The sequence below is a fragment of the Toxoplasma gondii genome, chromosome V (assembly GCF_000006565.2).
Source record: "Toxoplasma gondii ME49 chromosome V, whole genome shotgun sequence".
NCBI classification, from domain to species: domain Eukaryota; phylum Apicomplexa; class Conoidasida; order Eucoccidiorida; family Sarcocystidae; genus Toxoplasma; species Toxoplasma gondii.
The window spans coordinates 1,024,527-1,051,609 of record NC_031472.1 but is presented as its reverse complement, the minus strand read 5'-3'; the positions used below and the strand labels follow the sequence as shown (position 1 = coordinate 1,051,609).

The window sequence follows — 27,083 nt, the reverse complement described above, 5'->3', positions numbered from 1 at the left end:
CAGTGTGTGTGGGCTCAAAAATCCATGTGCCAATATCTGACCTGGCTGATGTCAACGAAAACAGAAGTCGACGCCTCTCACCATGCACATCAAGTAATGCACCGGATTGCTGCTAAGTACGACGATGTCCAACACGCCGCAAAAGCATATCTTCTAGCACAGACGTACAACCGAGACATACCCGGATTACTCTGAAATATCCAGAAGACGTTCTCCGAGTCCCAACCCGTAAACTCTCGATACCCATGCTCTTAATTGAGCGTCTGAGATGAAGGTTGTCAAGAAAATATTTTTGTTGTGGGTGGTTCGCTTGTACCAATTGATGGGTACGTAATAACCTAAAGGCCATGACATGTGCCATCATACGTTAATGCACACTTGTAAACGAAGACCAGACGATCAAGAGTGCTGATTGACGGGTGTAATCTCATGACGTCGATGTAAATCTCTAGTAATGGAAAAAAATGTCGACAAAATAATGCTACACCCGATGTAGAAGCACAAAGCTGTATGCGCACATTTACGTTCAAACCGCTGTCCAGCAACCAGCATTCCATGCTGTCTGTCTGCATGTTATCAGGAAACGAAGCTGTTGCCATTGAGCGACAAATGCACTCCTGGTGAACAAACTGCTGCGGCACGAGCAGATGCGCCATTTGTGATGGACGAAGCGGTAATGCCTTACCCTTCCAGTGACAACGAAATCATATCACAGTTTCAGTCTGTCTGTGCGGATATTCGAAAGGTCAACGAGTCTTACGAAGGTCGGACCTGAGCGAAACGTAGCAGCTGGCGGGTTCTTTAACCCCACAAACATAGGGGAAATTGCACGGATTGTCAGGCTATTCGAGGTAGCGTGCCAGAGAAATGCAGACACTGCTCTCGCTGGAGTGAATACTCACTGCCGCATGGCATTGTCTGCCAGATGGTCATGCCTCCCCAATGCACAGTCCAACCGATAACGCCTTTCAATTTGGTCTCCACGCCAGCAGTTTGCAACTGAGCAAATCGATGTCTCACACTGGCACTAAGTAACGCTCTAACTACTGTGTTTGTTCCAGGGGATTGGCAAGCTGTAGGTTGAAAGGAAACTAAGCCTGTCATTTTCCATTGACGAAAACGCATTACGCGCCGTGAGCTTATTGAGGGCATGCGATATCATGGCGAGGACGACGAACGCTCGTGTAGTCCCACAGTTGAATGCTTCGGGGTACTGAACGAAACTCGGTTTTAGGGCCTTGGAGTTATACGTTGAGCACTACATCGCCCAGCGCAGGCATGAACACGTGGAAGCGCATGATGGCCACCTGTTTATCCGCTTAGATCCATTGGCTGCTCATCTTCAGAATCACTTGGTTTGCCTCTGGATTTGGCCGAAAGATCAAGGGGTTGATCCACATCGGAAATGATGTCGTCATTATCTGACGCGTGCGCGAATTCGCCGGCACCTTCACCACCTGTATCGGATTGTCCAGAAGAGGGGCCCGCTTGTCCTGTCCGAACCGAGAGGTCTAAGGGTAGCTCTTCCCCAGACAAAGTATCGTCATCATCTGACTCATCCGCAAAGTAACCAGCACCGCTACTTGCGTCTAATGTTGCGTCAGATTGGTACATGTGCCTTGTTGTTAGCGAAATGCCTAAGGGATGCCTGCCTTCGGAGAAGTCACTGTCATCGCCTGGTTCGTGTAGAAATTGAGAAGCACTTCCCCTTGTACCTGAGGAGCCGGGTGATTCATGGGCGTGCCCGGTTTTGTGCGACAAATCTAGCGGTAGGTCTTCATCTGAAGATTCACCTTCTATGTGCAATGCACCGTGCGGCTCGCCAGGTGCACCTGCCATCGCCTTCTGATAAGCGTCATGGCCCTCAGTAACCTGACCCTGCGGATCGGGGTCGGCAGCGCCTGTGACCGCCGCCTCGTTTTCGTCACTTCTCCAAACTATCGGTGCTGAACCTAAGCTCAACAGGGCTTCGGCGGCTTGCAGGTCGGCAGATCTTCTACCGCTATCAGATGTCTCATCATCCACTCCGTCAGCCGATAGAGAGTCGTCGTGCTCAGGGGGTGACTCTGGTGTGGCTGCCGGACTACCTGTCTGGATCTCTTCCGGGGCCTCCGAAGGGTAGGATTCGACTGCAGCGTCTACCGTTGGAGCTTCATCTACCGCTGCTCCATCATCGACCTCTTCGTCGTCTCCCTTAAGGTCGACAGTTGGTGCCGAGGCTGCGTCTCCCCTGTCATCTTGCACTGCGAGATCGGTGGCAGTCTGTACACTCGTTGAGTGGTCAGAAGCCGTCGCCGTAACGTCACGTGCACCGGATAAGCCAAGGGCGCGTCCTAAGTCACAGGAGTGATAACGCAGGGAGCAGGGAGACAGCACACATATGGGCAACGACCAATTACTGATCCCGCGTTCTGGCATGGTCAAGAGACCCAAGAGCACCCCTCGGTGGTCCGACGGCAAGCCGATGTTGAAGCAGGAGATTGCCATGATCCAGCATTCCCATACGCGTCACCGGGCAAGCGTGCTTGCGGCTCACAAACCCCGTTGGGCGGATGAACACAACAACATGATTTCTGTTCATTCAATGGGGGCACGACGTTGAGAGGCTACCCTCCAGCGTCACACACACACAATCCAGCGCACTTGTCAACGTTCATCAGAAGGGAAACGAATGCAAGGACGCACTGCGGCCAGCATTCCCGGTGGCAGTGTGAGACTTGGAAACTGTGGCCGAAGAACACGGGCACGAGAGAGTAGGCGGCCGCATGCGAATTCTCTTCGATATCCCATCCGGGGGTCACCAATGAGGAGCCGCCTCTGAAAAAGGTGAGAAGCTACCCGAAAGGAATCAAGCGAAAACAATGGATATCACAATATGCCCTGCTCTCTATACCGATCTACATATTAAAGCCGTCTTTCACAATGCACTTGAGGGTAACTCGTAAGGCACGCGCCCTTGCACAAGACTACATACCTATGCATGTATATTGGGTTGGTCGATGTTCTGTCGCTTTACGATACTGTGCCATGCTGAGGTTTTACCACTGTGTTCCAAAATGGTAGTAATGCATAGATAGGACTAAACGACTATACGACCACACGTCCCAACACACGATAAAGCAGAATGAGAGCTTGTCTGCAGTTCCTTGATTTTTGTTCCTAGATGATTTGAAGCATGAAAACGAACACTGTGAATCACCGTGGTCTGCTTCTGGCGTGCGACAGTCCCGCCGAAGGTATGAGCTGTTCATTATCCTCTCTAGTTGTTATGGACAGAAGCAGAACAGTGCGCGCTACCAGCAAACACTTCGCAGGAACAGCACGGAGCCCACCAGGCAATTCGGGGAATTGCGCTCAGCACAGAAGTATATTCGGAGGCAAGTCTGTCGTCGGCGCAACTGGTAGACTCAGCACCTTTCTTGTTGCCATGCACGCTTTGGCTTTCTACAACTCCATCGCGTTCTCCAATTGGCTCGACAGCGACGTGTGGCAGCCCACGAACGTGAGCGGTTTTCGGCAAACAACAGGAGACATGCGTACGAGGAGGACGCGTATATCGAATCCAATACGCATTGGCAACGCATAAATATAGGTACCCATGCCGTTTGCCCCATAGTACGCTGGATGCGCCCCGCCCGTCCCGTCACTATCACCCAGATTTCTACGTATCGGTCCGCGTCTTGGTCGGTAACCTGGAAGCCAATCGATAGCTCGACACTTTAGAGAGCGTGTAGAGACGGATCATCAAAAGAAGGAACCTGATGAGAATACTTACGTGAAGGTAAGCGTTGTAAGGCTATTAGCAGTGGAGATGTTGATGAAAGGTAAGGGCCTGGCGAACGAATCAAGGACACACATAAGCAAGATAGCAACTCAATGCGTGAGCAAAGGGCATGAAATTGAACATTGGAGTTCGGAGTCAGCACGCTGACGTATGACGAAGTACACTGCGAAGAATGTGGAAGCGCTAGGCAACTATCATTGCTTTGAAACGCTTGGGCTGCTGTTTGGCGCCCTCCAGAATATACACGGATTATATAGCCAATGCAGTGGTCACAGATGTCCACGCATTGTGACTTTTCGTGGACGTATGGGTGCGTTTGCTTATACGCCGCTGATGTCGGTCGTGCAGAAGACGTAGCGGCTGACGGACTTTAACGCATGCGTGATGTGGCCGGGTGGTCCGCTGGATTTGCATGTATTGTCCAAACATGCGCGAAGGCTGAGTTGAACGCACGACAGTTGCGTCTGAATATGTACTTGATCCACCGACATGAAGAATTTGGACGCTCACTCGAGAGAAGTTCGGGATGTTCTTGCAGCCATGTTTTCAAAACTGGCAAAAGGGGAATGCGCTTCCATCTCGCATTCAAAGCTGCAGGGAGAGAAACGCAAGTGTGCGACACACAGCTTTGCGAAGTGTAAGCGGAAACTGAACGCAGGACGTACACAAATGAAACGTTCCTACGAGCGTTGGCGACGCTGTTCGAGCCTCGCTCGGAGGCGACGCACACTGAAGTCAGTGAAAGAAGGCGAAGGATGTGGAGCGGCCATGGAGCTTTCCTCAGCTGGCACGCTCTCCGGTGCAACTATCCCAGTGCAGCCCCCTGCATACATGCGGCTCTATATATCTCTATAAGTGGGCACATGTCTCACAACGGTTCTTGTACAGACGTATGTGACCTCCAGTCAGACGTGTAATCTAGGGGAACGACAATGTCTTGGACAATGCGCCGTGGGCACGTCTCCTAGCCATTATCTGGGCTGCACGCTATAATGCCTCGCTCGCAAATATCGCAACATCGATTTTCTCCGGTAGGGTGTCTGTAGTACTGACACTAGAGAGACGAAACGCAAGGCGACACTCCGCGTTTGAAGTGCCTAACATCCTCCGTTCTGGTTCGCGGTTCTAACCACGCGCTGCAATAGCTGTCAGAGCGCATTGACTTCCAATCTGATCAGAGTCTCGTTTAGTTGTCCAGTTACGCACCCTGACGTTGACGTCGTGATACACTGTCTCTCAACTCACCTCTTCGCTGAGCTTGTATCCGTTCCGCAACCGTGTCAGCTAATGTTGCATCGCATGCCTTCTGCATGGCGAGGTCATCTGGTGGCATCAAGAAGCGAAGGAGGTGTTGTCGGATCTCAGCCGACAGGGGCCCGAACACTCCCAGTGCTTCCCATTGCGCTGCTGATGAATATCTCAGTTGCGCGAAGGCTTGTTGCACAGGCCCCGAAGTTGTCAGAAGCTCGGGCCGGTCTCGCGTCAGGTACTGAAGCCGTATCAGCGTCAGGTCAAAGAGTAAAAGTCGACAAAGGTGCTCTGTCAGGACTTTAACATCGAACACGTCCCTGACAGCCACTTCGTTGAGTGCACGCAGCGAATGTTTGATCCCGTGAGTGATGTCTCGTGTCCAACTCTCCAGAAGGTTATGGTCCGCTGCGATGCACAAGACAACATGTGGAAGGGTTTGTCCCTATGGATGTAGACGACACGAACGCGGTTTGGCGATCCGCCACACCAATGTGTGTATAGCGTCCCATCAGCAACCACGATATCCATCCCATCACAACCATACGAAAAGACTCATGCATTCAGGCACGACAGCAAGCTTTCTCTCTGCATGTTGCTCTCCAGTATGTATGTATATATACAGTATGCACATGATGTTTATAAAATACGCATTTCTTTCTCTCTCTCTCTCTATATATATATGTATTTGCATGAATACTGTGATGACGGGCAGTCCCACGCCACGGTGACTACGCCGAAGAAAAAGAGTAGACAGGACCCCCCCCCAATAAATAAAAACAACACCACTTATGCAGGGACACACCTTCCGGAGACAGTGTTGAGGCATTGATGTCCGCTCGCTCAATAGCAACGTTGTCCCACTGAAACAGCGTAAGAGCGATGATGCGTACTCATAAGAGCTACACATGTATTCGCACATTAGTACGTGCTGACAAAGATGCCGCGTGCCTGTCTGAGAGGCCGAATAGTGCCCGATGTTAATTATCCGCTTAACTGTCGCGGACGTGTACACCGTGTGACACTTGTTACGACGAGACAAATGAGAAACTTCACGGATAGCGCGTGTAGTACCGTGGATGCAAGTTCCCACGCGACTGAATACAGAATATCACATTCACTCGTAGGGTTGCACACGACTACTCATACATGCGTATAGCTCAAAGAATAACGATATGGTGCGTACCTGGTGGCAAGTCTGTCTCCTGACAGAAGGGTGCAATGCATTCCGCAGGCTCGGAAAAGTCTGATGTGCCGTACAACAAAACGGTTTGATATGGAGGGGGTGTCGTCTCTAACTCGGGAATGACGGGCGTGTCACCTGGAAGCAACAGAGAACAAAGACGCAGGCGTGCGGGTGAACTTGATACACTCCTGTTTTCATTAGTGCGTGGGCAGGTGAATGTTGATTCCACATGGAAGCAGTTACCAGTCACTCACTGGCTATCTATCTCGACTCTGCTCCTTTTCGCTCACCTTTATATAGTATACATATATATGCATATGCGTGCATACACAAAGGTAAATAAGCATATAAATAGAGTGATCCAAACTCAGTTGAGTGGCCCCTCCCAGTTCATCTCCGGTCATTTCGTTAACAAAGCAGAAGAGCAATTATGCTTTTGGCGTACGCAGGAGTCAGGCCGTTTTGCAAAGAAGATCAATTTTCAACGTATCGGTACTCCGAGACACACTCCGTTAATTATTCGGCATTGAGCGTGTCTTTATTCTCAGCGTGAAAGTGTAATAACGTGTCGGAACACATGACCGTGACAGTAGCCCTCGGGGGGTTCAGTGACATTTCCAGAAGCAGCCAAAAGTTTCAGTCAGGATGGGCGAGAGGGCGTTGCTCCAGCCACGAACTGTTGAATGCACCTCAAACGTCTGTGTCTTCAGGAATAGACTTCCATTCAGAAGATAAGAGCGCAGCTGATGACTTCTCAACCGCGACTGGTGTATCGGAATACATCCCTTCGGGTAGAGTGCTGCACGGTTCGTTTACGGATGATATTCCCACATGCAGCAGTGCGTCGCAAAACTAATGCGAAGGCCAGTCCAGTGCCAAGAAGATGCTGCCGCTGTCGGCAAGTGCGTCATTAACTGGTTCCACACCTCAGGAACACATGCAAGGCAAATCGTGTCTTTGGCTTCTTAAGCAGACTCTGTCACATTCAGGCGGCATCCTTCCTTCGCGTCAAACAGTTCTACACATTAAGCTGGATATTCCAGGAAACAATGTCAGCTCCAGTGTCTCCGCAGGCGCGATCGGCAGAAGGGAATACCAGAAGATCACCAGAAATGCGGCGGCCGAGACACAAAGCACATAGATCGATAGAACAGGTGACACCCGAGCTGCGGGATTCTCTGGATGGGCAACGGTCTCGTGAGAACTCCTCAGAATGCCTACGCCAGGCGGCGCATGATAAGCACAACGATGGGGAGGCGCGAACAAACTTGTGAGACAGAAAGCAAAGACGAAACAGCGGTAGACTAACAAGGAAACGAAATATGTCCTCAAGCATGCGCCGCTCGGCTCACGTGCGCCTGGCGCGGTAGGATGGCAGACAGTCGACAGCGTAACCATGCACCAGGCCAATTATATCAGAAGGTATGTGCTGTCTAAGTTTCGACATGCGGGCCACAAATATGGCCAATCTGCACCTTACCTTCCCGGAGATCGTGGAGGGATGGAAGCCTGAATACCAGCGCGCTTCTCCGTGACAGACCTAGTGGAGATACATTCATGAGAGGCAAACATAGGAACTCAGCCGACATCGTTATCTGCGGAAGCCAACCAATGTGTCGGTGAGTAGCGTGTGCCAATTTTCAGACTCCAGTCGGCACCCCATGGCGCCCACTGAATGCCGCAGCATACGCCGATGTACAAAAGCGTGCCCGGTCACCAATGAGGCCGATAAGCCTGCTTCATCCCGTCCAGAGCGGTCGGCTCGCAACAGGATGTTCCAAGGCGCACATACAAATTGGGACAGATACCGCGGCGTAACGAGCTTAACGGATGGCGGAAATGTTACGAATCTCCAGTCACACAGCCGACTTTAGAGATGAAGGCGGTAGATGACAGAACGCCAGCACGCCGAGAGGGTGGACGACATCGTGATGAAATGATACTATCATGTGTACCAAAGAGATTCATGAAGTGCCTATGTTTTATGAGAGCCAACACTCGCGTGATACTGGGTAATTTCATCCTTGTGTTTGGTTTCGCTAGCACTGCAAAAGGGTGTTAAGTTTCATCACCGATGCTTTGCTGAAGGTGCCGGAGACATGAATCGATCTCGCCAAATCACCCGCTTACTTTTCTGAGCTTCAGGATGAGCCTGAAACCATTGTTCCATGGTACTGGGGGTGATGGTGTCTGAGAGCTGGAACCTCAAGGCTGGAAACAGAACGCAAACGCACCACGTACGGATGGACATTAACCCAGACATAATACGTGTGTGTATTTGACAAGCATGGATGAACTGAGCATGCCGACATTTGCATATTTGCCTGTGCCAAATAACAGTTCGCGGCTTCCTGCATGAGCATCGACATCGAGGTGGCGTTTGCCGTTCTCCATGAAATCACTAAACACGCAAGGAGGGCAGCTGTGCCACCCCGACAGTGATGTTTTTCTCACACTTGTGTTCAACATAGTCTCGGAACCAAGGCGGCCGTTTTCTCACATAAGAACGGTAGCTCTTGTACACAACCAGCGAGGTGAACTCATCCTCACAGCAGCCTTCTCGTAATATACGTATCAGAGCCAACAAACGCCATGACCTATCGAGGAAAGAATGTTCGCGTGGACCAACCCACCACCACCTGCGCGTACCCATTTTTTTCACACGCACCGATGCACGAGTACGCAGAGAAGCGCCCTCAGTGGCACACTTCGTCACATCATTACACATGCATCTGGTAAGTCGAATGCGCGGCACGATGTAGGTCCCAACAGGCAGAAGATTGTAAACTCCAGGACGGTCGTATCAGTAGTTCGCTTCCTATATAAGTAAGGCAACGCTACATACGCGCGCCCATAGAACAATGAATACATATATACTCATGTACATTACTCAGATAACTGTCATATTTGCAGTCCCTGTCGCCTTGGAGTCACTTTTTTTCGCCCTACCGTTGAACCAGAGCCACTGACGCTCTTCAAACGAACCATGTTTATTTTCGAACGTGCGGCTGATCATCTCATGATTGGCCGCCGCAGTTTGTTCGATGATGCCCCACACCAAACGGTCCATGTGGGCTGCCGCGGGGGGAGAATTGGAAACCACAATCAGTGAGAGTGTGGCTGCCACATTTGCGCGATATGATTCTCTGAGGAACTCCGGAAAAGCCTTCACATCTTGTGGAACATGTGCAAGCGCGTTACTCAAGGCCGAAAAATACAGCGACACAAGACGAATAAATGCAGCTTCCTTAAGGACAGCCGCTACCTTGGAAAACTGCGCGTTCTCCGTGTTCACCTGAGCACACGCGTCATAAAGGTTGAGTCGGAGCTTGCGGAAAAAGATGTCAGATTGATTTTCGACAAAATCGAGGGCGTCTGCTCCTGAGGCACACAACACAAACGGCAGCACCGCGACAAAGAAGCACGGCAAGCGTCAGTACACACGCCTTCTCAAACCTGGGGCACTCTGCAAGTGCGGACCTCTTCCCAGCTGGATCGTCCAGCACAAACGTGAAAGAACAGCCTGGCTCTGACAAGGCGGCGACGGTATACCTGTGGATGTCGCCGCCTGCCTTCAAAGCAGACATGCATTGTGAGCGCGCTGGCCACATCTCGTCAAACCGCATCCGCTATCAACTGTTTGCTCGCGCAACAAACGAAACCACACAGGTGCCTCCGCACCGGCTGAGAGGCACCGCGAGGACCGGAGGCATATCTAGTCACATCACACAACTGGCCCATACTCGCAAGCGACCCCCGATCTTGGACCAGTGCACAGCGGCACGGTGCTACCTTGGTAAAGGCTACAACCAGTAACGCGTCGTCCTGAAAGGAGACGTTGGCATCGGGGCTCGTGTACGGCGCACACCAAAGAACCGGACCAGTCCAACTATCTGTCTCGTCTCCCAACGGCAACTCACTCTTTCCAGGGGAATCCACCGCTGCACAGTCCCCCGCTATTCATTTCTTCAGAGGTGTGTAAAGGTGATTCTCGAAAAGTAATGTTGTTCATGAACATGGGCGCGTGAAGAAGTGTGCGTGATCTGCATCTCACTCGATTTGCTTGCTGTGTCGGCGAGTTGTCTGACGAGTCGCATACCAGATGACGAACGCCTGTGGAGTTCCGGCTGGCCTGCTGCAGTCCCAAAGCAAAAACACGCGCATTTTATATTTTATTAACAAATAAAATGTGGATTTATGTTCTCATCCAGCTGAAACGCGCTTATCTACAGCAGCTACTGTCTCCCCGCACCCTTCCGTTATCGCGTGCGCTAGCTCGCAGATTAACGAAATGCATCATTCGTTCGAAATACACTCAACAGAACTTCCTCCCGTGACAGCTGCATGCGATCCGCCAACCGGCATTCACCTCGTTCAGCAACGTTTCGTCAGACAGTGATGGAATGAACCACCAAAAAAGCCGCCCTCAGATTTCTGTCAATATCACGTCAGCAGGCAAAGCTGTTCCCCGAACACGCGACGCACATCCTTTACAAAAAACTGCACCAGGTGGGTCTCTGCTTTTAAACATGAGGTTCACGCAATATCCACGCCAACAGACGGTAAAGCTGCCCAATTCGTAGTCGGCGCACAGTTCCCGCAAACGAGCGTACAAAATTGACACTCTCTCTATCGGAGTCGTGTGCTGCATGATTTTTGACCCGACGTGGATGTCAGTTCTGGAGCACTTTACAAGAAAGACTCCGAGCCTCTCTCACCACCACCCGCGCCATCGTCGTCTCCGTTGCCGCCGCCATCAACGCTTTCTTCAGTATCGTCAAATGCCGCTGCGCCTGCTGCGGACGGAAAAATCGACTGACAAGGATACTTGTATTCCTCCATTACACTGCATGTCATAGACGACTGGACAGGAAAAGGGGCAAACTCTAGACCAACGGGATTCTTCCCTTGTCCGTGGGCGATTGGTTTCACTGAGCAACAAAACTAGGGAAGCGGACACTAGGGACCAACCACTGCGTGAATGAAAGTCAGACGGTAAACGAAGAACGCGAGAGATGCCGCACGGTTGCAATCGGCAAGTGGCCTCTGAAGCCTGGGCCGCATTCACGCTGTTAGACGAGCAGGCAAGTTTGATCACTAGCGATATATATATATATATATATATATATATAGCGATATATATATATACAGAGAGAGAAACCACACACATGTTGAGGGCATGCGTTTATCTATACAAACAAAACCGTAGGGGAACTCCATCCTTCACGTGTGATATGTCCACTGAAAGATGTCATACGTCCGGGTTCCTTATTCATGGAGCCGAAGCGTCACATGTACAGAACGGGCTATCGCCGACGTCGAGCTCTTGCCGGGATCATGGGCTACGCTATCAACAGATTCGTGTGTGGAGTGAAATGTCTCCTGAGAGAATGCCGTTGATCTACTGAGGCAGCCACGGTTATCTGTACATGGCCCTGCTGCCACCGCAGGTTCGTCGCCCGTCCACAGACGCTTCGGGATACATTGAGGCCGCTGACGCAACCGGTACTTTGCACATTCCAGAGGATCGATCAAACGTTGGAAAAAAAAAACAAACATAGTGTAGACCACGAATCAGCTACCAAACATCTCTGGAGGGCAGGCGAACGCGGGCATCGCAGCGTCTTGATCAGACACAACAAGAACAGAAAGCATGGGTCGAGTGCGATTCCATGAAGAAGCCGTCCTCGAAAAGAACTGAATTGGCACGTACTTTCATATACGTAGGTAGCGGAAGCGAGAAGGTCGGAGTGGGGTGAAATATCTGAACAAAAGCGAAACACCAAGCAGCAAATGGAACGTGTCTTTTCTGCAGTGACTTGAGAGTTCGTGGGCATCAAAGCAACTGTACCCACAACAATATCTAACAGTAGCCTGCGGTGGTGCACACAAAGAATGAAGCTAGAGTTCTCCACCGCTGAGATAAAGTGCTGCGCACACCCGTCACGCTGTGTGACTTCTCTGAATAAAAGCTCTGATTGTTCACACGTAGCAAAAAGCATGCACGAAGCGTCGTCATGGCACACTCGAACTGCAATAATAAAGACATACCAAAATACGGCACGCTATGTAGATACACATAAATGTTTATATATATATATATAAGCATGGTTTTCTAGTCAGGTCCACAAAACGGAACCCGGAAGGGACAGAGCGAGTAAATGGCCGGACTGCTCCAGTCGTTGGAACTGAAAGCAGACCTGCACGGATCCGAAATCAAAGTTCAGACACAAGCAACAGATATGAACCAGAATACGTGTGTCTTAAGTCAACGCTGCGTGCTGTACCCATGCCACCACCGCACACATTGTATTTTAGGTCTTACGCTCCAGTAACGCCGGTCGTTGCTGCAACAGCTTGAGGAGCACAGTGTGGAGTGAAATCCGAGGCAGCAAGGCCGCCAAAGCTGAAAAGATGGCAACAAAACAAAAGGCAAACCTCCCGTAAGTATGGAGCCGAGAGTGCTCGTGTTCTGCTTTAGTTGGCTGTTGAGCTACCAGGAGACAACGCGACGACTGGGGCATCCTGAAGTGGACCATGTACGTCTGCCGGTGACAACGAGGATGTGAGATACAGATACGGAGTGTAGCAAGCGATCCGACAAATAGGCGAGCGCGGAACAGGGAACCAGCGAGGCAGCCTGGCATGCTACAAAAGCACACATGAATTGCAAAACGAACGTCGAACTCGAAGCATGTGACATTCCTTCACGAGTGTTTCTGTTCTCTGCCACGCTCTGCCGTATACGATGTTACCCTCGGGTGCCTCGGTAGGATATTTCATCCTCGACATGTCCATCAAGCGTGCTTTATCAATAATGACCTGGTACGCTATCACCGCTGCATCGACGGCAACCCGTCGCACACAGGTCTGCATTCACATTCTCCGTACACGATCCTCTCATGCGCATCCTCCTGTTCTGTATTTACGTACCGTCATGTGATTGCGTTAGTCTTTCGGTAGGCTGTAGCTGCTCATTTCCAGCACCCGCCTTCTTCATGTCGTCTCCTAGGACTTTCAAAACTGCTGCTAGAAACGCAGCGCGCAGCTCCACCGATCGGGCCCCGTACACACCCACGCTCTCCCACATAATCGAGCTCAACGATTCCAAGTCCCCTGTTGGCGTGCGTACTGACTTTTTCGCTTCTTCGTGGGTACCCGCTGGTGCACCAGGTCTCCCCGTTTGACCACGTCCCTCGTCGCCTTGCTGAGAAGACTCATGTTCTGATAGAACAAACCTGTTGCAAGCCAGGAGGAAATCTGATCGGACTAGGTCTTGCAGTAGGATCTCTCCCGGCGTCCCTGTGTCAGTTGCATGTATATATGCAAGAGCTCCACCGTTCAGGGCATGGTTCATCGTCAAGGCAGCGGAGTCACGCGCAGCGTTCCATGCTCGCAGGTCTTGCTCTGCGGAAACAGCAGGTCGTTGTCAAACAGTGGTTTACACCAGTGGGCACCAGCACATGTCTTCAAACTGGATCGCCGGTGGAACCGTCTTTGGGAAGAACGAGCACGCGTGGCAAGTTTTCTGCCTGAGGCGGGGGCTGCAGCGGGGAAGCTCGTCCAACAGGCGGAACGCCTAGACATCGGAACGTTAATAAAGCGTTTCCAGACGAAAGTGCAAGAATAAGTGTATGAACGAGAAGACAGAGCAGGGGCTCTCCACAGCGATCGATCGGCTACGCAGATGAATATCTAAAGAGAACAAGTAGGCACGCGGCGTGCCGCGGATTTTACAAACGTTGAATTAAGGACTCTACCGTGAAGGTGGCCATCAACATGTATGTATATATATATATAAGTGTACGCGAGTGACTTTGAGCATTCCCCGCGGTCGACACCAGACCCACATAATTGCACACGCACACTGCGAACGGCTCTATGTGTCACAAAAATGTTTAAGTCGTTCATCGTTCGAAACCAAACAGGTGAACGCGACGAACTGGAGTTCACAGGATGTGTTGTGCGAGTCGATTGTTCAGTCGTTTCTCTGAGAATGTCCCGTATCCGCTTGTCGATTGTGTGGTACCTCGTTCTGGACAAGAACCTGCATCTAGCGGCGAACCTTCTGATCTTTGAAGAACCTCCTCGGTTTTTTCATTGCTTGAGGTTGTGTAACGAGCCTTCATCCGCCTAGCGCATTTCGACTGACGCTACCTCTTGACTGAGCTGCTTTTCTGTACGATACGCCATGGTTCAGCTTCATTGCACCCGTCTCGTTTTCCCCGGTGTCCACCCCCATTTGGCATGCCCTTTCCTTTTCTTTTAATCTCGCTGCGAGACTAGTCGCGTCATGTCGCTGCTCATTCTACGCTCTCCAGAACTGTTGCATCTAACGTCAACCGCAGTATGTCCCTCACCTGTGCGAATCATATCGGCGTTGATGAAGGGGCTGATAAAAGGAAACACTGGGTTGAAGTCCACCACAGGGATAGCATGTCGCGTTCTAGGGTCGGTGATCGTCCGATGAACTTCGGGTGGAACTGGACCTGACGAATGCATCTCAGGAAGGCATGACTCAACACAGAGCGCCGTGTCTTTCCTACGCCAGCGACGCATGTGCTTCCCATCAATGTCGTCTGTATACCATGTCCTGCTGACGGTTCGCTACATTTCCAGCCAGATAAATCAGTAACCAGGACACCTTTACAGGCTGCTGTTCCTTCCTTGCGGTTTATCGCGGTGTTCTTCGCTGATCCCGCAAGCACCAGCCCCTGAGTGGCACAGTCAGAACGCCATCATGTCTTTAGAAGCGACGGGCGCGAACAGCGCTGGCAGCCACCCTGGCCCTGCCTGTTCTGATCCATACCTCTGCCGCTTGTTCAAACACATGCTGACCACCAAGAGTATGACTAGTAACTGTCACGTTCATCTTCCGGAGTAATCTGGTTTCCTATTCGCCCTGGACTCACCCGCAAGTGCACTGTACTGTTGACCTAGACGTGATACACATGCATTTGTTTGTACGAGTTTTCCGTATTTTATACTTAGACACAGACTACTGCACTGACGGTGCTCTGTGTCGACAGAAAGCCGGCGAAAGTCATAACCCTCTGGGGGGGGCGACAGGACAATGCATGCATACGCATGCGTTGCTTCCCCCCTCTGCTGCTTGGTGAAGGCATACGTATAAACATAACCACGTGTGCCTAAGTCATTCACATCGGCTGGGGGATATTTGTCGACGCAAGCTCATTTTGGGTCATTCTCGTCAACAGTCAACAAGCACGCAACTCAGGGTATGCGCGACGCAACACAAACATCAGGAACTTTCGCTTGTGTTCTTTGGTTCTATATGACGCACGATTTGCCATATCGCAGGGCGACTCTTGCGCGTTACTAGGCAAGAAAGGAACCTACCCAGAGACTCGTCCCAATCAACAGAGAGTGCGCTGTCCAACCAGCCCCCTGGGACTACCAGTTCTGAAAACACAAAGGTCAACACAACAGGAAGAATTCCTTCCGTGGGCGGTGCGGCCACGGTTCTCAACGGAACACAGAGAAAACACGAGATTTCAAACCTGCTACACTCAGACAAATGCGAGGACGATACAGCAAGAATGTTGTGTCAAGTTGAGGTACCGTGAAGTCACGTGTCAGTAGTAACAAACCAACAACGCAAACGCGCTAACAGAAGCCCTTGGCAGAGCACTGGACTGGAAAGACAGGGAACTTTGCCCCCAGTAATGGGAATCATAACTTAAATCACCAGGCGTCCAGTGCGAATCACATAACCACTGAAGCCTGACGTTTAGTTACACGCTTTAAAATGGGGATTCGATGTCTGCATGAACTACTATGTTTAAAAGCGCAGACCAAACGTGGCAAGAGGCAGGAAACCAAAACGATGAGAGACGGAACGGTGACCAGGAGACCAGCAGGCAGACAAGTGAGGACGCCATTGCCAAGGAGAGCCACAACAACAGAAGCGCAACTGGATTGCCTCGCCGATGTGAAATCAAAGGGTAAGTCTCTAGGGACTCCTGTGATCTAACAGCTGAAACAGTTGCCCCTTTAATAGGACTAAAATCGAAGGCTGTACCGTGGCGTTTCTCAGGCTGCTCCTTGAGCCACTGTAAAAGAGCCTTGACAACGGTTCTGTCATTCGGGCGTGTTCGGAGCCCTGCAGACACAAACGTTCGCAGACTAGCCAGTTCTTTAACAGAAGCGCGAAGAAATATGTGGACGAAAGATCGTAACCAACACCTGGAATTAAACAGCCCCCAAAGCGATTAGACGACTGGCACGATTTTTTTTTGTTACGCGGCCACATACACCAGCATATCTGGCTTGACGCGATTCCTCTTGGGCAAAGCTCGAGGCTGTGAATGAAGCTGCAGATCACCCTGGTCACCTGAAAAGCCACGGGTCGCGCTTTAGTACAGGTTGGTGTATTCGCCGGCCTTTTCCTGTGTCGCCCCTTTGACTACCGGTCGGTGTCTGTAACCGGCGATGTCCATGCCAGCTGTTTTCCCCTCGTTAGGCACCGCACACACATCCCTGTGTAGGAATCCACTTTGTCTACACGATCGTACACGTCACACGCAGATGCGCTCGACGTACTCCATTCGTGATGCCGCGAATGGTTCTACACCTACCTCGTCTCAATCAGCACCTGAACCGAATGTCCGTTTCTGGTCTGCACAGTTATGTATGTTTGTATATATGTATATCCAAGCTTTTGCACGTACACCTGGAGCATTTTGCCTCGTGCTTAGACGCAAGCATTGCTCGTAACAGGTGACATTGCGGTTTCTGATTAGTGCCGGAACAGTATGATTGCATTATAGGCATGAATACGTGAGGATGCTTTGAAAAATTTACAAGTAGGTGTGTCGCTAACGGTAACCCCACGTCGCGACTAAAACAGCAGCTGCTTTAAAGAAAAGGCTGGCATGGGTGTATCTCGTGTTGGACTTGCCGGAACGAGACCCACAAGTGGACATACGCAGCTGCAACTCTGGGATAGCTTCTTCGTTATCCGCCTACTGCTGTCAGTTTCCTTAATCGCGGCTAGGCCGGACAGTCTGGGATTCTCTGCATGCGCCTTCAGGATGTCACGGCTGAATACTCGACATGCCAGGATTTCCAAAACGTCTATTAGTCCCCCGCGAGGTGTGGCGATTCCCTTGAGTTTATCCACGGCTTCCAGGGTGGCCTGGCGAGAAGCACGTATAAATTGCCAAACTTTATAGGCCGTTTTGGAAGTCGTCTGATTCATCAGTGGGTGGGCCTTGTGAGAAACTGCAGGCAAAACAGACAACAAACTCGATTGAGAACAGGTCAAGTGGCTTCCAGTTTGCCTGTATGCAAACACCTTTAGCGTACTTTGACGAGCGGCGGCCACGACAAGCACAGAAGCCTCGTTCCCATATTCTAGTGGAAGGTCGCGAGTGTGTCTTAGAAGCGGAAAACACTAAAGTGTCGAGCTCAATGCCAATTCCCAACACACTCTGCTTTCATTTGATTCACAGCGCCGCATGCAACCTTGAATGTTTTCCTTTCTTGCTGTGTTCCAGCACAAGGCACAAGGGCATACAGTCACGTAACAGAGATGCACGAGGGATCAACCGCGCACCGAGACACACGCAGACACAGGAGCGGTCTCCTAGAAATAGCACAGCGTTTAGATTCGGTTAGCGCAGAAACGGTTAGGTTGTAAACGTCTGTTGCGCGAACGCGTGACGGGTGTCGCGTTGAGGAAGTTGTGCATGGCGTAATTGAAAATGAGATCCGATGATCAGGGGAGCCAGCCCTCATGAACGGTGAACGTATCAACCCGCCTCGTGTCAAGATACCACGAACACCCTCTTGTGAACAGGCGTTCAAGTGCTCGAAGAGGCCAGCACACCCAATGGCCGTTACAGAAGACATGTATTTCATCGTTGTTTCCTTCTGACGTTCCATGTCGATATTCAATGCTACTAGCGGTGGACCCAGGCGTAGAGCAGTTTGCCAAGCTTGAGTCACCTTTCTCACACTAGGCACTCTCCTCGTATGCTGTCCAGGCCACCAACATTCGTGAACCAGCGGGGAATGTCCCCGCATGCACCCGAATCCCAGGCAACCTGTTTTCTTTGGCTATCTCCTTCTGTCATTATCCCCAGGTGACAGCTGCCTGTGTTTGCAAAGACGCAAATACTTTTGGAGACCCGCGCAACCCATGGACAGCCAGTATTCACTGTAAATAGCTGGTTCAAACTTACAAGGTATACCTTATTTATTTGGTCTGTCACAGTTACATCTCTTGGGCTTGTATTTACGTTATCTGTATTAACAGATGGATGAGCTAGTTTAGCAGCGTTATGTTGTGAATGATGCTCTGGATAATTTGAAAACAATTGGGGAATTTCTCTCTGTTCAGCGCTTACGCAGGACGTAGTTTGACTGTAACATAGTAAACGCCAGAGTCGTCATGTGACGAAGAGCTACGGCCAGTCGACGATAAGATGGGTTGTTCTGAGACCTTGCCAACACCTGCAATAATAGCTTGCGGTCGCTTTTTAACTGATTCAGCAGTAGTTGCAGTGCTGCGTCGAGTTCCGCATCTGTGCAGCAGAGATCCAATCAAATGCCAGAATGAACTGACGAACATGGACGACGGTAGACAGGAACTACAGATGGAGATATCGATGAAAGGACGGCTCAGATCGGACAAAATAACGGAGATACAGCAGCCGTTACTCAAGGTTATAAGACGCACGAAGTCATAGTAAACTCACCCATCCAACAGTGGAGACAAGGAAGCAAGACACCATAAATCGATGAGAAAGGTTGTTATGGTGAAAGCAACGAGAGGGCTTTTGAAGAGGACATACTCTATTTGTAACGTATCTTCTCACAAACGCGCAAGCGACACGAATCAACATCACAAGGTGTCTTCGGCATCATTAGTTAGAATGTTCTAGCTAGGGCTTAGAAGTTCGAAGTTAAACTCGAAGTGGACTCACAGTGGTTTACCCAACCCGGAATTCGGGGTCGTCATACGGAAACATAGTAACTGTGAGTTCAAGACGCTGGCTAATCGAACAGGGCTGAACTGGATACCTAGGGGACTGTGCTCCCACTAAGACGAATCACAAGTCGTCAGGCATGCAATATCCATCAGATAACAACTGAAGGCAGACCCCCCGTTAGTCACTATAAACTGGGCTTACCAGGTTTCTGTAAACGGTGTTTTTCTGGGGAGTGTATGCTACGAGTTGGAATACTGGTTCTAACTTTATGAATGACCAAACAGACTGTTTGTCGACATTTCACCCTTCGAACGTCGCCGCTGTGCCGCACCCATATCTGTGGCAGCAAGCGCGTCACATTCCCCAGAACGCAACACTCGGCGCAAGGCTGAACATGCGCATTCAACATCTTTCGCAGCATTATTTCTAGTCTTTCGCAAGTCACTGGTTTACACAGTGCGGACTTAGGTGGTCAACTGTTTCACCCGAGTACCACCATGAGCATAAGTGACGAAGTGAGGCGTTTGTGTTTCAAATATATTTGCATTCGCAGATGGCCATCCGCAGACGCACTTCGCTGAACCGATGGCGGGTTCACGAACCGCTGCCGCTTCTCAATGTGCAATGTATCGTTTCCGTACGCATACATGCTTATCTAGCTCGTTTGCATACGACTGTCCCGCTACATGTCAGTGCGCCCAATTGCCTAATGTTTTAATGGAAATCTTGTCTCATTCTTCCTGTTAGCGACGACATGCTCGTGTCTGCTCTCTTTTGTGCTTGCTCGACTTTCGAATAAGTAATACACCGAAGCATGAAAGTCGTGAGACAACACCTTACGTGTTGTCATTATAGCCAAGGCGTCGAAACCTATGTCGATGATACTGAAATGCCACACATCCGACATGGGCGAGGCCCCGCAAAAGTGCAGTTGATGAGTGGGACGTGCACCGCCAAAGTACACAAGAGAATCCTTATATGAGAGCTGATGGCTTACCCGCTTTTGCCTGCAGCGATTCCTTAGTAAATTTCGAGGTACTTTTGGTGCATGTGTGTGCGTAGTGAACTCGAGAATGAAGACACAATTTGTGCTGTCTTGCTGTCGTTTCCTTGTCCCTCGCGTCACCTTGGTTTTTTTCGTATTCTAGATCTTCCGTGCACCAAACCGACTATAAGACGGGCAGAAGTGTCAGGAAGCGTGCAATTAGTGTTGAACACGTCTCTGATCTCGTCAATATTTCCATGCTACGCCTATCTCCCTTACCTGTTGAAAAGTGCAAAGTCTTGAGATGCGGTTGATACACCTTCTGGAAGCGCTCCAGAGGCTCGTTCCGCAAGAATGCGGGTAGGCCATTTGTCGCCACGAGCGCAGGGCCTGATACTGGCAGAAGCGAAAACGGACAGAGCGCACAACAGGCGACAAGCACGTGTTGACGGGCAGGAACACCGAGTCAGAAAGCCTCGGAAGGCATGAAGTGTAGGAAAACAGAAGTGACTCCTGAGAGTAGATCAACCATGCCCAAACGCACCTTGTGTGTTGAAAGGGGGATCTGAGCTGTTCAAGCCATGTTGAAAGTGTTCTGTAACCGATAGACAATACTTGTGAACCCACGAGTACAGTTGTAGACCGGTGCAGATAAACCAACTCATCTCAGAGAGAAGGCACGAAAATGTGGACCCCCATGCGTTGACGAACTGGAGTTGAGGGCGTAACTACCTTGGGCAGCAACATCTGAGTCTTCTGGCTGTTCCACTGCGTCTTCTTCCTCTTCCCCAGCTTCAGGCTGTGCCTCTGCCCGGCGGGCGCGACGACGCTGTTTTTTCGTCGGTCCGTCGTCTTTCTCTTCTTCTGAAGCCTTTGCTATGGCAAGCAACCTTTTCGAGCGCCGAGGCGGATCCCCTTGTGGATTGTTCTTTTCTGTATCAATCGTGTACCCGCCCTGCTCTATTCCCCCATTTCCAGCGTCATTGTCACCACACATCGGATCGGATGGTGTGTCTGTCCCCTCGGATAGACGCCTGCTGTGGGTTGACCCGACATTGTGGAGTCCGAGACTACGTCGTGAAGCGAGTGGAACCGACGAGGGGCGTTCCTGGACAGGAGAGCCAGAAAATGACACGGTGGGCGAGGATGTAGACTGGTACGGGGCAAGACAGCGCTGGAAATATACGTTGAGGAAGTGGAGGACGGCAACCGCGGCAGTGAGGATTACGGTCTTGAAAGCAGAAAGACCATGGGAAGGACCTCTCTGTAGAGTGGAGTGCCTCTTTGAACGCACAGGGTTACTTCTGAAAACTCGTGAGGTTTCTCTCTCGTTTGCTCTAGCAAAAGCCGAGTTGTCCGGAAAGTGCAAGTCGCTGGTCGTCGCCACAGATACAGCTCGTATGCCGGCTTGTTCAGGTGCTTCTGTCGCGCTGAAGGAAGCGCCGACCAGAGAGGCCTTCTCACTCCCTCCAGAAGTCTCATATTCTTCCGCTCCCATGTCTTCTTGGTCATAACAGACATAACTAATTAGGCGACACCGAGTTTAAAGCAGATATGCTCAGCAGGATGAAAACCCGCGTCGGACCACTGTCGCTGTGAGCCGCTTGCAAGCAGTAAATAGAGTCCCAGGCGTACAAAAGGGCACGTCAGAAAGCATAGAGTTTCTGGACCAGTCAGATGAAAGAAGCGTCCTCACTCGTGTTTTCTGGTGCCCTGCAACGGCTTTATTTGAAGGCAGGAAAAGAAAATAAGTCACCCCGGGTTCGCGTGTGCCTCCTCGTCGCGCTGCCCCCCGGGGGCCCAACGGGCAGTGCTCCCAAGTTGCGCCAGCGCCACGTGCACGAAACGGTGTGGGAGTTGGAGTGAGTGAATCATGGTGCTGAAAAAACCTGTCGAACACTTCAGGCAAGAACTGTTGAGGCAGAAAAGAACTTAGCGTCTCGCGGGGCGTGAAGAATGAACATGTGTTTGTCTGGAACTCAAAACGGGGAGCGCCCATTCAACCAGGAGCTCGAACCGGTACACGTCGAACCCAAGCGTCGGCGACCGAATCCATGTACGTGGCCGATCGTCACTCCACGTTGTGGATGTTTCGTCTATCCACGTCACATATGAAGCATTTTGACTAACAAGGGGGGGGATCGAGGTGGAAGCAACGATTTCGTGTCGCTGCCAGTGGAGGCGGCCAGAAGGCGTCGTCGTTTCGGCAGCATCGAGCGCAGTTTACCGCTTCACTGGGTCAGTTGTCTCGGATCGTCGTCCCTGAAGAGTTGCTTTATGATTTATTGAGTACAAGTCTCTCTACCACCCCCCTAACAGTCAGAACCGGCGTACTGGTAAACCTAGGGATCTTAAGACAGATCACCACACTTTATGGTGATCGAAGCGGCGGAGCAGAAGCATGTCAAATACAGGGTAGCCCTTCTCACGCATTTGCAGTCAAATGTCAGTTAACAGACTTACAACGTCATATGAAAGCCTCTCAATCGTAGATAGCACTTGTTCTAAATATATATGCAAGCTAAACATTTGCAATCAAAAAAAATTCGAGCCTGATAAACGCCGGCCGTCATGCCGCGGAAATATATTTCTTCCTCAGAACGCTCGATAAGAGACAGACTGGAACTGTTAATAGTCGAGAGTAGTAATTTGCACGTTTGAATTTTTGCTAACTTGTAGAGTAGAACAGTTAGATGAAAAGTGTTTTGCCTATCAGAAAACTGTCAGTCGAACCGGTGAAATGCCTTCCCTGGTGATCCTCTTGTCCACACCTTCACAGTTCTGGACCCCAAACCGAATTAAATTTGCCTGCAGTTTCCGCAAAATTTCGACATGGTAGCTTCACTGGGCCAGCTGCCTCGGATTGTCGTCCCTGTAGAGTTGTTTGATGATTTATTGAGTACAATTCTGTTTGTGTTATAATGTATCTGTCAGGTTCATATGAAAATTGAAGTATTTTCTTCAGATGGAAAAAGAACTTTCTGCGATGAGAAACGTCATACCGAATGCAATTTTAGTCCAATGCAAATGTTCGCTCTTAATTTGAGGATAAACTTTCCCTCTATACATTTCGGTCATGGTACGGTCGCTCGTTCCTTACATTTTTTTATTCAAGCTGTGGTCACCAATTTTCTCAGCTGGGATTTCAGCTCTTTCAAGGCCAAACTGTTTATTCGTTTGAATCGAAATTTCGAAGAAGTGCAGTACAAATATGGCAACAAATAAGACATTAAAAGGGACAAAGAACCTGCCTACAATTATAAATCTATATTCGAACAATTCACTTTTTGGCGAAAGCGGTATTTATTAGACGCTAGTAAAAACGGAGGGGTCAGTAGACAGCAGGTGTGCACGGTTGCTTCAGGAACAAGTAATGGAGTAGTTGGAGCGAAAAAAAGGACGTGTACGAGTGGTTTAATTTATTTTGACAAATACTTCTATAATGTGTAACATGTAGCCTAATCTGAGGAAGTAAACTACTAAAGTGAATTTTAAGAGGCTTGTACAGCTGAGATACAACTGTTGTTTTTCAATACTTTTGGTCTATTCCATGTTAAAACGGGCATTTCACAGCGAAATAAAACTACTACTCAGGTGCTAGTATAGTCAGTACCAACGTACTGGGATTAATCACCTGTGAGACAGGACTATTTATAGGCTTTCTATTGGGAGCATGGACTACGAGTTGGACTACTGGATTATATCTTGAATGTCGTTATTTGTCAGATTCGCCTTCTACTGTGCTAGGGAGGCCTTGTTCCGTGCGGTTTGTAAGTAAGAAGAATGTTAGAGGCTTAGACTGGCGTTGGAGCACATTGTTTCATTCAATAATCGACGTCCAATCTTACAATACAGGTTATATTTATGATCCAAGGCTGGTCTCATGAAGATTATCCAATATACTCAAATACTCGCCCACTTCCCGACAATATCTACAGTCACCAATTGTTGTCGGATTAACATTTGGATGTTTTCAAAGTTCGAATTTCAAATAGAAGGCCTAAAAAATAGAAGAGAAAGACAGACGCCTCCTGCTCCAATGTTGAACCGGTGGAAGCTATCTCATCGCTGTCTTGCAAGGTTCACCTCATAGCTGGTCACCGAAAATGATTGGCACACACTCCACTGTGCGTGTACATCATACCGTGTGTTGAACACGTGTGTCTGTGAGTTTGATAAAAGGCGCTAGAGTTGTCTCTATCTGCAGCTGTAGGGCGTCTACACCTGGAAAACTCCTCTTCTGCAATGATCGATGCTTTTCCACTTCACCTTGCGTATGCACCCGCAGCGCAATGAGAACACGAGTCCGGCTGCTACGGCTCGCCCGGAACTTCGGAGAGCACTCCATGTACAGAACTGGCTGAGTGGAATGTGCATGAATGATACCGACATGATCGGTGCTGCGAGTCTATATCATTGTTCAAAGGCTGCTGACGCGCAGCCTCCACTATGCACAACGAAGGACAAGAAAAGGATTCCGTCTGATGCGCAATACTCTGGTCCATATGCAATATCGAGGTCGTGGCACTGACTCCAACGTCCCAGGTGTTAAAGTTTGGAATATGTCAGTTTGGGACGTCGCAACCTTGGATTTCCTTTGAGAAGCAAGTGTTCTGCCGAGAATTCCTCCAGACATAAAGTAATTAGCGACGTGGGAGTGAGCGTTGCGAACGACCCCCTTCCATTCGATGGTGATGGCTTAACATACGCTGGTCACGAAACACGTCTTCCACCCAGCGGAATGACATGAACTATTTGCACCTTCAACGATACCTAATCGGAGGTGAAACTGCCGCTCTGTCGCCTCTCGCTTGAGCTATGGTTTTGTCGGCCACCCACAAGCTGTCGGAAGGTAGGAAGGGAGTGCGATCGAAACTCACCTGTCAGATTGAGGTTCGAGACCCTCCGTAGTAAGCAAAACCGCAAATGTGCCGTATCAGCCACTGATGGAACTGCCAAATTGATAGGGCCTGCCGCGGGGATGATGTAGCCACGATGTGACGTGAGATGCCGGTGCCGGCAAACTCGCTCAGAGCACCAAGGAAGAGTGGTGATTCACCAGCTCCGGATGCTTGAAAGCTTCAATCACAGGGTGCCTGAATGATATGGAGCATCTATCGCCCCCCTTACAAACCTCAGCATGCTGCTGATGCAGGTGCGAAACCCGATACTGGTTCCCAAGTACCAAAACGTCTCCTGTGGAAAGCGGCAAGACGGAAGGTGCATGGGCTTTCTCATAACACGAGTCATTAGTGTGGCATCCCGCGCCAGTTCCAGCTAATCACTTCCTGAAACGTTTCCCTATCATAACAGAAGCTTCTCCCCTGACAATGTACGGCGTACTTTCACAGTTCCCGCCGCTTTCCGGGTGGTCGCCACGGTTATCCACTCAGCAACTCACTTGATTATGTGTGACAGGATGGTGAATTGCTACTGCCCGTCGCCAGGTAGATACAAAAGCAAATAGACCGCACTCTGTCACCTGCTGAAGCGCTGATTCATGCATTGCGTTCGGCACTCCAGGCGGCATCCTGTAGAACCACAGCTAAAGTGTCCTCGATGTTGTTCGTCGGTTTTCATATTTTTTGGTTGCGCGGGACCGAGCAGAATAGGCTGACGACTACATTACTCAAGTGTTACGCGTTAAAGGGTGGTCACATGAGATTCGTGCGAGATACAGCTCGTAGGAATGCCGCCGGGGCAACGAATGTCCATGGAACACTAGGATCAGCGATCGGGAACACACTGTAAGTGGTTTCAATATGTGAAGGTTCACATGCATGTATACACATATCTACAGTGGAATGAGAAACGGAATAGCCCTAAAACGCTCGCATTTTCCCTTGTGAGCGCAATGCAAAGTAAGATTCAATTGAGGAAAGGAGCATAAGCAGCACCACACACAAACCCTGGTGCAGGTAGGGCAGATCTCAAGGACATACTCGAACTGTTCGTATCCTCGCTTTAACTGATGAAGCTTCAACCTGCCACCGCATTTCATCTGAAGTGCCACTCCACGCCGTCTGTGCAATATATATTGCCGAGAGTATGTTAAATCACCTTGCGAATATTAGCATCGCTTCACTTGATATCTTGCTGTAACGCACCGGGAAAAAAGCTCATCCTGTGACGCCAAACGGTTGATCAAGGACGGTGAACGTGTCGGACATCTCGCGCATTATCATGCCGTGTACGACAATGTCGCCAGTCGCTCAGCTGACAAATAGTGCGCAGTGAACCGCTATTCTGTCGCATCACGGACCTGCATTCACTCGACGATATAAAGCTACAGGCGGTCAAGAAGGGAGCCGAGATCAGTGGTGGACGAAACAGTCTCGCCGTGACTGAAATTCAGCCTGTCAGACATAGAACATCAGTACTGCATGAATCTTGGTGATCCACTGTACTTGTGCAGGGACTTACACAGACTGCCACTCGACGAGGACGCGCGTAGGCAGGATAATGCGTTCCGAAGGAGATGAAACAGTACACATTACATCACAACCTCGACACCGATTTCCCTCCCGCCACAGACAAGAGGGTGGGGCAGGAGGAGCCCACGTCTTTGGCATCGTCCTTCTGGCAGGCAGTGTCAGGACAATGCTTGAGGGGCTCATTCTCCAACAACCCCCGTCGTTACCAAGCGCACTACATCAAAATCATGAAGTCATACTGTTCGCAGAAACTATCGTCTGGGGAACAGTACATCTCCAAAGGCAAAACTGTAATTAGGGAGACACAAAAGGTCGATTCCCACACTTGGTCTATCAAGCGTACTCCGCAAACGGTAACGCTTTGCCCTGCGTCGTGTCTCGTTGGGGAGAGAGATAAGGGGATGCTGCACGCAGGCCGAAAACCAGTGAACGCCAGAAACCTGGCCGAATAAGGATGGTCTATCACTTCGCATTTTCCGGTGCGTGAAAA

At 50.1% G+C, this 27,083-nt stretch overlaps 2 protein-coding genes across 2 annotated transcripts; both read right to left on the bottom strand.

The window, feature by feature from the left end:
- Positions 1 to 1,311: 1,311 nt before the first annotated feature.
- On the bottom strand, positions 1,312 to 14,777 carry TGME49_213445 (hypothetical protein; the record flags this gene model as incomplete). The annotated part of the gene is made up of 14 exons (XM_018779605.1): positions 1,312 to 2,333; positions 3,776 to 3,832; positions 4,295 to 4,375; positions 5,030 to 5,440; positions 6,219 to 6,353; positions 7,699 to 7,758; positions 8,349 to 8,429; positions 9,168 to 9,599; positions 10,273 to 10,353; positions 10,937 to 11,014; positions 11,932 to 11,982; positions 12,544 to 12,624; positions 13,152 to 13,625; positions 14,579 to 14,777. 14 exons carry the CDS (start codon positions 14,775 to 14,777, stop codon positions 1,312 to 1,314), a joined length of 3,243 nt encoding a protein of 1,080 aa, XP_018637889.1.
- A 5,566-nt stretch (positions 14,778 to 20,343) lies between these two features.
- Positions 20,344 to 21,657, bottom strand: TGME49_213430 (hypothetical protein; the record flags this gene model as incomplete). Its single annotated transcript, XM_018779604.1, has 2 exons — positions 20,344 to 20,555; positions 20,892 to 21,657. The coding sequence occupies 2 exons, from the start codon at positions 21,655 to 21,657 to the stop codon at positions 20,344 to 20,346; spliced, it is 978 nt and encodes a 325-aa protein (XP_018637888.1).
- Between the last annotated feature and the right edge of the window lie 5,426 nt (positions 21,658 to 27,083).